Source organism: Myxine glutinosa, chromosome 9 (assembly GCF_964187855.1).
Source record: "Myxine glutinosa chromosome 9, kmMyxGlut1.1, whole genome shotgun sequence".
Lineage (NCBI taxonomy): Eukaryota > Metazoa > Chordata > Myxini > Myxiniformes > Myxinidae > Myxine > Myxine glutinosa.
In genome coordinates this window covers 19,739,073-19,752,275 of record NC_136269.1, presented here as the reverse complement: position 1 = coordinate 19,752,275, position 13,203 = coordinate 19,739,073, and the positions used below count along the sequence as shown (strand labels likewise).

General features: G+C 44.0%; 2 protein-coding genes across 3 annotated transcripts in view; one reads left to right on the top strand and one right to left on the bottom strand.

Moving 5' to 3' along the window:
• The window catches only part of LOC137435608 (palmitoyltransferase ZDHHC7-like), a 64,003-nt gene that overhangs the window by 13,691 nt on the left and 37,109 nt on the right, over positions 1 to 13,203 (bottom strand). The window lies entirely within an intron of this gene.
• The window catches only part of NUP93 (nucleoporin 93), a 65,396-nt gene that overhangs the window by 32,846 nt on the left and 19,347 nt on the right, over positions 1 to 13,203 (top strand). For both annotated transcript variants that reach the window (XM_068129524.2, XM_068129523.2), the window contains exons 12-18: positions 751 to 916; positions 1,056 to 1,149; positions 1,274 to 1,465; positions 3,228 to 3,354; positions 9,600 to 9,672; positions 9,782 to 9,826; positions 9,949 to 10,065. In XM_068129524.2, coding sequence (XP_067985625.1) covers positions 751 to 916; positions 1,056 to 1,149; positions 1,274 to 1,465; positions 3,228 to 3,354; positions 9,600 to 9,672; positions 9,782 to 9,826; positions 9,949 to 10,065 — 814 coding nt within the window. The remainder of the gene's footprint in view (positions 1 to 750; positions 917 to 1,055; positions 1,150 to 1,273; positions 1,466 to 3,227; positions 3,355 to 9,599; positions 9,673 to 9,781; positions 9,827 to 9,948; positions 10,066 to 13,203) is intronic.

Sequence of the window (13,203 nt, the reverse complement as noted above, 5' to 3'; positions counted from 1 at the left end):
TTTGGGAGGAGGGATGGATTTTGCAAGTATTGTGCTCTGCATGACTTATTCTTGCTTGTTTGTCTGTGAACAGGATATCTCAAAAAGTTGTGGACAAATTCGGACGAAATTTGGTGAATATGTTGGGAATGTGACGAGGACAAAATGATTAGATTTTGATGAAGATCTGGATCTGGATCTGAAATTTTGAAAAAGTGATTCTTCACCATTGAGAGAGAGGGCAAAAAAAAATCAATATATGGCGGGATATCTCAAAAAGGTATGGACGTATTTTGACGAAACTTTGTGGACAAGTTGGGTGTGTGACAAGGACGAATCTATTTGAATTTGGTGAAGATCCGAATACGGATCCAGATACGAGAATTTTAAACATTTAGTGATGATTCTTCACTATTGAGAGATAGTGCCAAAAACTAGGTGGATATATAGCATGATATTTCAAAAAGTTGTCAACGACTTATGACAAAACTAGGTGGATGAGTTGATTAGGCGATAAGAACAAGCTGATTAGATGTAGGTTCAGGTCAAATCCAGATCCGGCCTATCAGTGATACAAACCGTAAACTGTTCTGCCTAGCAGCGGTATGCTCTCCACCAAATGCCGTTATACTTCCAGTATGATTTGCAGAATGATAAGTTGGACTTGTTCTGAATTGTTTTTAAAGTCTATTCCCATAACCTTAGGCTCTATTCTAAAGTTCTGGCTGTTATCCTTTGTTAAGCTCATTGTATGTCTTTCACCTCCCCCAGCCTGACTCCCAGCGCTGCTGGAAGGCTGCGCACTCAGTACCGGCGGGGTGTACGTGGTTGTACCGATCCTTATAAGCGAGCTGTTTGGGCTGTGGTGGGCCGATGTGACGTCGCCGATGCTCACACCGAAGTGGCCGAGAAGACAGATGACTACATTTGGCTCAAAGTACAAATACAAATTGTGTAGCAAAAGGTTACCATAGCATAGAAAACGATGAAAATTTCACTTTCTTTCCACTGCCCTCATTTCACTGTAACATTTCCTGCTTTATAATTATTATTTGCGATATTTCACTCATTGGCAGCTAAGCCAAGTGAGCTTCGACGAGGAGGGCACGGTGATGGGACAGGATCACATCACATTGTGCCACTTTCAGACGCAGCTCCTTGAGGACTATGGTGAGGCGAGCGTTGCCATGGTGTTATTATTTTTAAATGTTTAAAACTGTTGCTGCTTTGTGCCTGCTTTCTTCCAATTTTGCAACACCTTGGGAAATCTGCTTTTCTCTTGTGTGCTGTGCAGGTGAGTCACATTTCTCAGCAGCCACCCAGCCCTTCCTCTACTTCCAAGTACTCTTTCTGACGGCTCAGTTTGAGGCCGCCATCGCCTTTTTGTTCCGCATTGAATGCCTGCGGTCGCACGCAGTTCACATTGCCCTGGCACTGCAGGAACTACGACTCTTGCTACTTTCTACAGTACAAGCTGCGCCGCTGTGTACGTACTCTCATCGTTGGTGCGGTACATATTTGCTTGCACGCTGTTTTTGGCATGAGTAATTTCTGAGGTTTGGGAGATTTTTTTTCTGTTCAGTTTACCTGCCTGCTTAGGCCTGGTAGCAAAATATTGCTGTATGATTGTAAATGAATCTGTGATAACGTAATGCTGAATAACTTAATTACGTAGCTTTTTATGCCTCCGCCCCCGAAGGTGGCCGGAGGCATTGTTTTCGGGTTGTCTGTCCGTATGTCCGTCCGGGCTCAACCTAGTTTTTCTCAGCAACCATGTCTCCGATTGAGACGAAACTTTCAGGGTAGGAGTGAAACCCAGGCACAATGTTTTTATGATAATTGTGACGTCATAGGGCACGTGGTATGGCAACCATCTTGGATTAAACGCAAATATAAAAAAAATATTTCTCGGAAACTGCTGAATGGAAAATTTGAAACTTGGCACATTTTCAAGTACTCCTAATGGGGAACAAAATCATGACAATGATGACATAGGTGAAGTGGTATACCAGCCAAAAATGTTTTAATCAAATTCCTTATCCTAAAAATCTGAAATTGCATGCACATGATCAATGATCCAGTTGTATTGAAATATTAAACTTGTGACATCATAGGTCGCATGGTTTGGCAGCCATATTGGATTTAACCTAATATCTTAAAAATACATCTTCTCCCAAACCACCCAATCGATTGACTCAAAACTGTATGTGTGTCGTTGACTAGGCATGTTGATTAAAAGATGATCACGAAAACGTCATTGGTCACATGGTGTGGTAGCCATATTGGATATTTAAGGAAAATATTAAATAATTGTATCTCTGAAAACGCTTACCCTATCGATGCGAAATTTTACAAATATCATCTAACAGTATTGTTGCATATAGTTTGAAAATGATAATGTCGCAGGTCACGTGGTTTGGCAGCCATCATGGATAGAAAAACGAACCTTATCCAATCAACAGGAAACTTCACAAACGTGATCTCCTACCCATATATATGCAGAGTGTACATTTTTTAAGGTCATATGTCACCTGGTGTGGTAGCTGTATTAGCTTGAAAGCCGATATAAAAAAATCTCTTCTCTGAAACCACTTCACCGATCGATGTGAAATCTGTCATGGCTGGTGAAAATGTGATACTTGAAAACAGGCTGAAGGGATTTAAATCAAACTTGTTTATTTTTAGGACAGTGAACGAGGGCATCTACCCGCTGTGGGACTATAAAACCACCTTTAGATGACATCTTCTATTTCTTCTTTATCTTTAGATGACATCATCTTCTAGATGACTTCTATTTCCTCACCCGCTGTGGGACTATGCAGAGGCATATTGTCGACACAGTCGCATTGCTCTAGTTTGCTTTTGGTTCGTGCCCAATTACTGCATTTACGACAACCAAACTTGCTTCCTTCCTGTCAGCATCTTTGTCCCCCATGCCGAGTTTTGAAACCGGCAGGAGAGCGTTTTCTAACATGGTGTCAAAGACAAACTAATGTGATTTGTCATGCAGCCTTGTCTTGTCTTTTGTGGATCATTGATTTGGCTGTGAAAAGCATGTGACATTTCATAGCCAGTTGGTGACTCACAAAAGCAAGAAATCACTGTCCACGCAAATTAGAGGTAATTTGTTAAGCTGCACTTGTAGTTTGTGTGTTTGCCCGCATCATATCTCTCTCTCTCTCTCGCTCTCACTCTCTCTCCAGCTTTTGGTCCTTTTGCATCTAATATTTTTCTTCCCTTATCTGCAGTGAGTCGAGAATCTACAGACCCAGCCCCACTGCGTAGGCTCAATTTTGTACGCCTGGTGATGCTCTACACAAGGAAGTTTGAGCCTACAGATCCACGAGAGGCTTTGCAGTACTTCTATTTCCTCAGGTCAGGATTTACAACATGATTTCTTGTCCATTTCATTATTATTATTATTATTATTATTATTATTATTATTATGATTTGTATTCAAAGTCTAGGCTTGTGGAGCATAGAAAGGATCAGGATGTAACAGAACAAAAGGAACAGTAGAAAGAGAGAAGGGAAACACCAACAGCAGGGTTGAGGGACAAAATAAAAGGCGGCTTGGAGAAACGAGGGATGTAGCAAAGAATAAGTGGGAGGGGAAGATGCACAGGGTGGACAAGATGGATACAGAAGCAAACCCTCAGGAAGGAATAACTGTAAACTTGGAAAGAGGTAGGCTTGGGGAGGGTTAATGGGGGTAGAGAAGATCGTGAATTTTGATGAGGGGTGTGGGGAGGGGGGTTTATGAGATGGTGGTGAAGAGCTGTCTTGGAGATCTGGAGGGAAGAATGAGATTGAAGAGAATGTGAACGTTTATTCCAGAGTCGGTGGAAAAAGCGGAACAAATGAGTGCAGGTGAGCAGTGATCCTGGATTTTGGTAGTTTCACCAGAAGGCGGTTGATGGTGGACCATGTTAGTCCTGCAGAAACCTGGGAGTGAGGGGGGGGGGGGGGGAGGGGGAAGGAGAAGGAGAAGGAGAAGGAGGAGGACAAAGTACAGAAACAGCAGAGGGTGCAAGACCGGTAAGGAGGCGGTAGAAGACAGAGACCACAAACATGTCTGCGATGGCGTAGTGATGGTCCCATACACTCAGCTTCATCGCTGGAGAACACTTGCATATTTTTGGATGTCATACCTTTTATTCTCGAGCGTTTGAGCTTACAAGACTGATCGAGATGACAAAATATATTGATAAAGTGCAAAATCGCCAAAAGAACTACTTTGTGTCACGCAAAAATAAATGCACTTTACTGTCGAGTGGCGAAGAGGTATTTTAAAACCTCAGAAGTGAAATTGTATGTTATTCATGGAATGGATACTGGTGACTACGGTCTCAGAATACTGTGCGTACCATCTATAAAAACGCTGACGTTCATTTCATGTCATGGCTGGTTATACTGCTCTGGGAAGATGTACTGAAGGTAATATAAATGCAAACTGTAAAATATGTTCTATAGTTTTGTTTTAAAATATATCTGGTAATTTCCCTCAATGTCAGATCAGGCATGATATCAGCGCCGTCTCTCTTGACATATCTCGGGCTTTTGATGCAGTCTGGCATTCTGCCTTGCTCTCCAAACTGCCTGTCCATGGAATCCATGGACAACTCCACTCTTGGATGACTGACTTCCTCTACTCTCGTAGCCAACATGTGCCCCCCAACGGAACCCTTTCTTCTCTCCCTGTCGAGGTTGGAGTATCCCAAGGCAGTAATTATTCTCGGGCCCATCAAAACAACAACACCAGGCATTTTAAGGCCATTTTCCCTGCAAGAGCGGGGGTTAGCCTTGCGGTCCACATGACAATCTTCTCCATTTTGCCCTATTTTCTGCATCTCCCCTTGTTAATCCCCTTGCCCGCATTTCTTCTTCGACCATCTTTAGCCAAGTCTTTCTCGGTCTTCCCTGTCCTCTACTTCCTTCTACATTCATTTCCATCACTCTTCTCAACCAGTCACTTTCATCCTTCCTCAACACATGACCAAACCATCTCAAACTGTTTCTCTTCACAGCATCCATCACAGGCTCTATTCCCATCATCTTTCGCAATTCATCATTCGTCTTCCTCTCTTTCAACGATACTCCACACATCCACCGAACGATTCGCATTTCCACCCTTTCCAGCCTTCGTTGCTGCTCTACGTTCATTACCCATGTCTCGCTCCCATAAATCATAACACTTCTCACACATGCAGCATACACCTTTCCCTTCAGCTTCAACAACACTCCCCTCCTCGTCAGCATGCCACTCAGTTCGCGAAACTTCTTCCATGCACATCTCACTCCAGCAACCGTTGCCGAGTCTGATCCACCTTCTCCATTCAGCATGTCTCCTAGGTAACAAAATGTTTTCACACCTTCCAGCTTCACGCCGTCTCCAAGATCCAACTCAACATTTCCTCCATCTGCAGCTCCCTCTGTGCACACCTTACACTTGAATGTAGCTGCCACATTGGTTAATGACCCTCTCAGACCACTACATTTTTGATGAACCCACTCAGCGCACATTGCACATTGAATGGAATTCACTCCGACACCCTTCCTGCACACAGCACACGGCCACTTCCCAGTTCTTTCCACCTCACCACATGCTTTACCACTTGCCATCACCTTCGTTTTTCCGATATTCACCTTCAGACCTTTTGTCTCCATACATTCCTTCCACTTGTTCATCTTCTCCTTCAGTCCATCCATACTTTCTGCAATCAACACCAGATCATCTGCATACAACAACTCCCACGGTAAACCCTCCTTTACTTTCCGAGCCAGCACCTCCATCACAGCTACAAATAGTAGTGGACTTAGTACCGACCCCTGATGCACTCCCACCTTCACCTCAAACTCACCACTGTTCCCGTCCTTCGTCCTTACAGCTGTGCGCGCTCTTTTGTACATTGCCATCACTACTCTGAACAACCATTCCTCCACTCCTAACTGCCTCAATGCCCATGTCACTACTTCACGTGGAACCCTATCGAATGCTTTCTCCAGATCAACAAACCCAAAAAACAACTTCTTCCTCTTCTCCATGTACTTCTCCTGCAACTGCCTCACAATAAAAAGCACGTCTGTCGTTCCTCTTCCTGGCATAAATCCAAACTGCATTTCGTCAATCTTCACTTTCTTCCTTATCCTCCTCTCCAACACCCTTTCCAATACCTTCATTCCATGCTCCAATAAATTTATCGCTCGATACGAGCCACAGTCCAGAGGATCACCTTTCCCCTTGTATAGAGGGACGAGGGTACTCAGTTCCCAACCACTGGAATGCGGTCTTCTTTCACCACCAGATTGCACCAGATGTCATTATCTTCACGCCCCAATTTCCCGCTGCCTTCAACATATCTCCCACAACTCCAGTCGGCCCTCCCGCTTTTCTACTCTTCATTGCTTTTATTGCTTCCTCAACTTCCTTCTCGGTTATCTTCTCTGCCGGTCCTAAAACTGGGTTACTCTCTATGTTGCCATCCCATTCATTCTCTGTATTCAACAGCATTTCCATATATCTTTTCCATCTTCCTTTAATTCCATCTGGGTCGACAACGATTTGTCCCACTTCATCCTTCAAGCAACTCACCCCCATCACATCACACCTCTCTTTCACTATCTGCTTTGCAATCCTGAATACTGCTTTCTGACCCTCTTCCAAATCCAAGCGTTCTCCGAACATTTTCCTACATGCCTCCTGCGCCTTTGCTATCTCTTTCTTTGCAGCATTCTTGGCTGCCTTATAACTTTCATGCTCTGCCTTTTCTGCCCCCATACCCTTCGCCTTCTGCCACTCCTTGAACTTCTTCCTCTTCTCGTCAATCTTCTTTCCAACTTCATCATCCCACCACCATGTTTCCGAGTGCCTCGGTGGTCCTTTTGTCCATCCACATACCTCACCAATGGCTCCCCACAGACTGTCTTTCATTGACATCCAACCACTTTCAAGCTCAACCACATCATCTTCTACCATACTCAGCCTCTCTTTTCATGCCTCCCTCACTGTCACCTCTTTCAACCTCCACAGCTTCATTCTCGGTTGGTACTTCACCCGCCGAGCTCTCCTCGCACCTTTCACCCTTATGTCGCAGACAACCAAGTGGTGCTGTAAAACGGCCTCCTCCCCCGGGATCACCTTTGTGTCCCGGAGGTGCCCTCTATCTCGCCTACGCACCAGCAGGTAGTCAACGGTTGTCGTCGACCCACCTGACGTGTATGGAACAAGCTTATTATCCTCTTTCTGGAACTGAGTATTACAAGTCAACAAATCAGCTCCATCAGCAAACTCCAAAATCCTTTCACCTTCTCCATTTCTCACACCATATCCGTAACCCCCATGAACTCCCTCAAAACCGTCCATACTCCTTCCCACATGTCCAGTTAGGTCTCCTCCTACCACAACAACTTCCTCATCTTTCACGTTTTCCATCAGCTTCTCTATTGCATACCAGAACTTGTCCTTCTCTTCAACGCTCCGACCGTCCTGCGGAGCATATCCCGAGATGACGTTCACCAAGCGCTTTCCAATCATCATTTTCACCATCATCAACTTATCACTCACTCTAGTCACACTCACCACACTGTCTACAAACTCCTCAGAAAACAGGACACCAACACCATTCACGCCTTCTGGGCACCCTTGCCGCACAAACTTGTATTTCTGTCCCTGCCTACCCTTCACCATTCTCACACCACTTCCCTTTCATCTCGTCTCCTGCACACAACATATGTCCACTCTTCTTCTGACCAATACTTCCACCACTTCTCCTGATCTCCCTGTCATTGTCCCTACATTCCATGTCCCAAACCTCAGAAACCGATCTCCACTTCACGGCATCAGACGTTTCGTCATCATAAATGGAGTGATTTCCACCCTTGCTTCGATCGGGTTCCCCACCTTGAGTCCCCGGTAGACCCACTTAGACCCTACGGGGTACTTCGGGCTGTACCCTGCCCATATGTAGTTGTAATTGTCATGGTTCTCTTTTTGAGGCAATGTTTTTATGGCCGGATGCCCTTCCTGACGCCAACCCTTTTAGTCGCCTCTTTCGACACGCAGGGATACGGTGTACCTATTCTAAACCAGGGTACACACCGGGCCCATCCTGTTCCTAACATTCATCGATGATGTTACTGACTCTGGAAAATCCTCTTCATCTCTTTGGTAATGACTGCACTCTCTGCCATGTCATCCCTCATCCTTCTTACAGACAGGCTGCAGCCTCTTCCCTCTCTTCAGACCTTGACAAAATCACAAACTGATCAAACACCTGGAACACTCTGTCCCCCAAATATTCCTTCAGGACGCACAAGATCTGCCAGCAACACTTCTGGTGAAACTGCCAAAATCAAGACTCTCTGCTCACCCTTCACTCTTTCATTCCTTTTTTCCCCAACTCTGGAACAATCTCCCACACTTTCTTCAATCCCTCTCCTCCCTCCAGGTCTTCAAAACAGCTGTTCACCACCATCTCTTATCAATTTGGTACATCACGGGTGATGAAGGTTGTGGTAATGTTTCATCGAAATAGTGTGTAGTTTCAGAGGAGAAATGAAATTCCTATTTTTTTGGGCGGGGGGGGGGGGGGGCAGAGGGGTCAAACCTAGATCCACTTTGATCCCCGGTAGACCCACTTAGACCCCGTTTTTTTTTCTGTTTTTTTTTTTCTAATGCCATGAACAAACTTTAGTCACAACACAACAATTGTGTGCCAAATTTTTGGCTTTAGTGCCAAATTTGGTCACAATCCCATCAGCAGTTTCGGGGAAGACGTTTCATGTGTTTATGGACGGAAGACATGCCATTGCATAAGCTCCCTTGAACCTCGTTCCAGGTGAGCTAAAAAAAAACAAAAAAAACATGTCTTTCAATTCTGATAAATCCCTCACCCTCTCGCCCTCTCCCTCTCCCTCTCTCCGCAAAGACTATTCTGCAAACTCTCCCATCTACTTCCTCAACAATATTCTTGAGGAAGTTCATCAGTCACTCAAACTCCTGGGTTTCACTCTCAGCCATGATCTTCTCTTGGGCAAGCCACATTTCAAAGTTGGCCTCCAAACCCAGTCGCCGACAGGGCATCCTCCATCGTACAAAGTCCTACCTTGGCACACCTGAGCTTCTGTCCACCTCGAAGGCTTTCATCTGCAGCTTGATGGAGTACTGCACTCCCCTCTGTGTTAGCTCTCTTGCTTCACATCTTTCTCAGCTTGACGCTGTGAAAAGCAAGGCTTTCAAGATCATTGGAATCTCACGATGAAGCTGAGTCTATGGGCCTATCACTTCGCCATCGCCGACAGGTCGCTGGTCTCTGTCTTCTGCCTCATTTCTGGTCTTGCACCCTCAGCCCTCAAAGTGCTCTGTCCCTTGGCTTTGCCCGTTCCTAAAGGGATGGGAGAGGCTATGTTAATCTGTTTATATATGTCAGTGTGTGTATATGCAGATTTACTTTAATACAGGTCGTTCATTAATCAGATCTAACATGATCTATATACCCTGCTGCAATTGAAAGTGAGCGAGTGAGTGAATATGCATTGATTCTCACATCTGTTGTTATCTATGTATACCCTGGCGAGGCTTTACCTTGCTGAAAGCTTGATCTTGTCTACATATGTGGCAGGTCTGAAAAGAATGGGCAAGGGGAGAGCATGTTCTTATGCTGTGTGGCGGAACTTGTGATGGAAACGCGAGAGGTGAGCTGCAACTCGGCCAAACAATGCTGATTGGGCGATAAACAAGTTTGGAAGTTGAAACGTGTGTTGATGTTCCCCCCCTAAAATCTGCTGTGTATGTGTGTCGTAGTTTGATATGCTGCTGGGCAGGTTGGAACGAGATGGAACCAGAAGGGTAATTATCACACAAGCTGCACATTTTGTTTGTTTTTTCCTCGTCATTTGAAGTGTATCCAAGTGGATGGCTCCCTATTGCTTATTTTGCATTTTCTGTTTGTGTTTTTATTTTCAAACCAGCCCGGCGCTGTTGATAAATTTTGCCCAGACATCAAGGGCACAGTCTGCTCTATTGCCGCTGTAGCTGAGAATAAGGGCTTGTTTGAAGAAGCTGTCAAGCTATACGACTTGGCGGGGGTAAGTTTTCATTCTTCTCCTCCTACCCAGCCTCCCGGAAGGTCCCCTTTTGAGGAGCATCTTGGAGCCTCTCCCATTTCTGAAGAAATGGTAAAAGAGGGCATTGTCGTTTGTAAGAGTGTGCTCCACATTCCTGTTTGGATGCAGACCAATTTTATCATTGCAGACTTCAGCGCAGTTTCACCTGTCTAGTAGAACAAGAATATTTTTTACATCTCATTTAACCCTAAATTGATTTGGTAATTTTAATGTAGATTTTCAAAATTATTCATACTTGTTCCTGAGTTTGTTTGCCCACACCTTCTGTGGTTTGAGGTACGTTGCAAGGCCTGTGGGATCGAGTAGCACAATCCAACTGGCCTTTGGCATGGCTCAAGTTGTCTAATATTACCTTAACATTTTAACGTCTAATTTAAGCTCAACTTAATTTTATACCTTAAATATGCATTATGTCAAAATTATCTATCGATCCGGGTTCTTCCCAACATCTTTGTTCCTTTCATATTTCTTTCTACTTTTTTACATTTCTCTTTATTCATTCCCATTCTTGATTTTACTTTATCTAACGAGACGTGAATTCTTGCAGAATTTTTTTTTTCTGTGAGGTTCACTTAGCTTTGCCTGGATTGGTTTGAGAGTTGAGGAGTAGCAGCTGAAACCCGAATCCTATCCAGGTTCCTCCTGATGACTCCATCTTTACTCTTTATTTATTCTGGTTCCTTCTGATGACTCCAATGTAGCATTTGGTTTTCCTTTTGATTAGGGATGGCTAATCTAGTAATCTAAAACTAAACCTAATAGCCTGGTGTTGGGCTAGCGGCTAGGGTGCCAGCTTAGGATCCCAGGATCCTGGGTTCGAATCCCAGTCGATCGCTGAATTTAACGCCAGGGGGGTTGACTCAGCCTGTCATCCTTCCGAGGTCGGCAAATTGAGTACCAGTTCACTGGTAATTCCCTGCTTGTCGTAAAAGGCGACAAAAAGGATTGGCGGCAGGAAGGGCATCCGGCCGTAAAACATTGCTTCAAAAAGGTGACCGAAAAACAACAACAACCACGGTCCCCGAAAAAGGCCAACCCCCGCTTTGCGGGGAAAAATGGCCTCTAAATGTGGTTATTTATTTATATATTTATAATCAATCCTGTGTTTTCTAATTTGTTTAGTCTCGTTACCCCCTTGTCTTTCTGTGCATCATTACCCTGCGTTGGTGAAGCGAAAAGCAGGGTTAGGCATTCAATTGCGTATGTGTGGCGTATGTGCATTCTGCATTAAAAAAATTCATTTTCTCAGTAACCGTTGGTCCGATTGACACAAAACTTTACCATAGGAGTGCCTCAACCTGTATAAATATTTTTATTCATAATTATGACATCATAGGACCCGTGGTATGGACGCCATCTTGGAAAACAGTTACACCTCTATATCTCTCAAACTGCTCAATGGAAAAAGTTGAAACGAGGCTCATTGGCAAACACTCTCCATGGGGAATAAGATATATCGATGATGTCATCGATGTCTTCATTATGATGTCACAATTTGACAAGTACAACGGTTGATCTGATCAGTATGAATTTTTTTTTCCCCTCTGCCACTGTTAGTCCGATAGACACGAAATTTGGCCCATAGGAGCGCCTCCTCCTGTAGAATATTTTAATGAGAATTATGGCATCACAGGTCACGTGGTACAGGCACCATCATGGAAAAACCGAAAAAAGTTGCACCTCCAATATATCTCGAAAACCACTCCGTGGAAAAAATTGGAACGTGGCTCATTGTAAAGAACTCCATATGTGGAATAAATGTTTTTGACAATGATGTCATTGTGCCTTAATTATGACGTCATAATTCTGCAGGGACAACGCTTAGTCTGATCAGTTTGAAATTTATTGAGCGTGATCTACGCAACAATTATATTGGAGAATTTAAATTTATGATGTAATCGCTCACGTGGTCTGGCAGCCATATTGGATCAAATTTTTAAAAATGCTCAAAAACAGAACAGTTGGCTCGCACCAAGTTGACTGCGCAGGGTAAGTATTCTTTGAATACCATCTAGTTGTTGTTGCCAATGGCAATATTTTTATCTTTACTACTTATGAAGGAAGGAGTTACTATGAAAAACTATGAAAAAGCTACGAAAAAGCACGCCTGTCTGTGTGTGGCAGGTATCCTAAGAGTTCACATGTGAATTGACTTGTATTTATGATTACCTTGGTTATCTTTTACTGTATACGAGCCATTACTTGCATTATATATCATGACCTGCCTTTCGAGGCCATTTTTCCCCACAGAGCAGGGGTTAGCCTTTTTTGGGCACCATGGTCCCGTTTTTGAAGCAATGTTTTATGGCCGGATGCCCTTCCTGCCGCCAACCCTGTTAGTCGCCTCTTGTGACACACAGGGAATTACCAGTGAGAACTGGTACTCAATTTGCCGGCCTCGGAAGGATGACAGGCTGAGTCAACCCACCTGGCGTTAATTCAGCGATCGACCAGGATTTGAACCCAGGATACGAAGATCCCAAGCCGGCACCCGGACCACAAAGCCAACATCAGGCTTAACATAAAAACGAAGGATGTCCATATTTAATTTAAATTTCAAATCTATTTTGACATGGAAACATGTATCTTATAATAGTGCCTTTTATATACTTTCTTTTAAAAATGGGGCGGGGTGGGGCAGCCCGGCGACTAAGCCCGATTGGTCGCCCCACCTGTATAAGGCGGGGCGGGGCAAGGTACCGCGCCTACAGAGCTTGCGTCATTGCCACACCTACAGTCACGTGAAAAATAAGTACACCCCATGCACAGTTTTGACTTTTTCAACATATTTCAACATGCAGCTATTTGATTTTCATTTCAACAATATTGATAGATAAAGGTGATATAATATAACAAATATCATGAAACATTTACATTTTGTAGTCCATTGTATAATTTAAATAAACATAAATGCAAATTTCGCATGTGGAAAAAGTAAGTACACCCTTGGCTCTAATAGGTGGTATTGCCCCCTTTGGCAGAAACAACCTCAAGTGGGCATTTCTTATAACTGTCTACCAGTCTCTGACATCGACTGGGAGAAATTTTTGCCCACTCCTCTATGCAGAATTCTTTCAGCTGTGCGATGTTTGAGAGGTT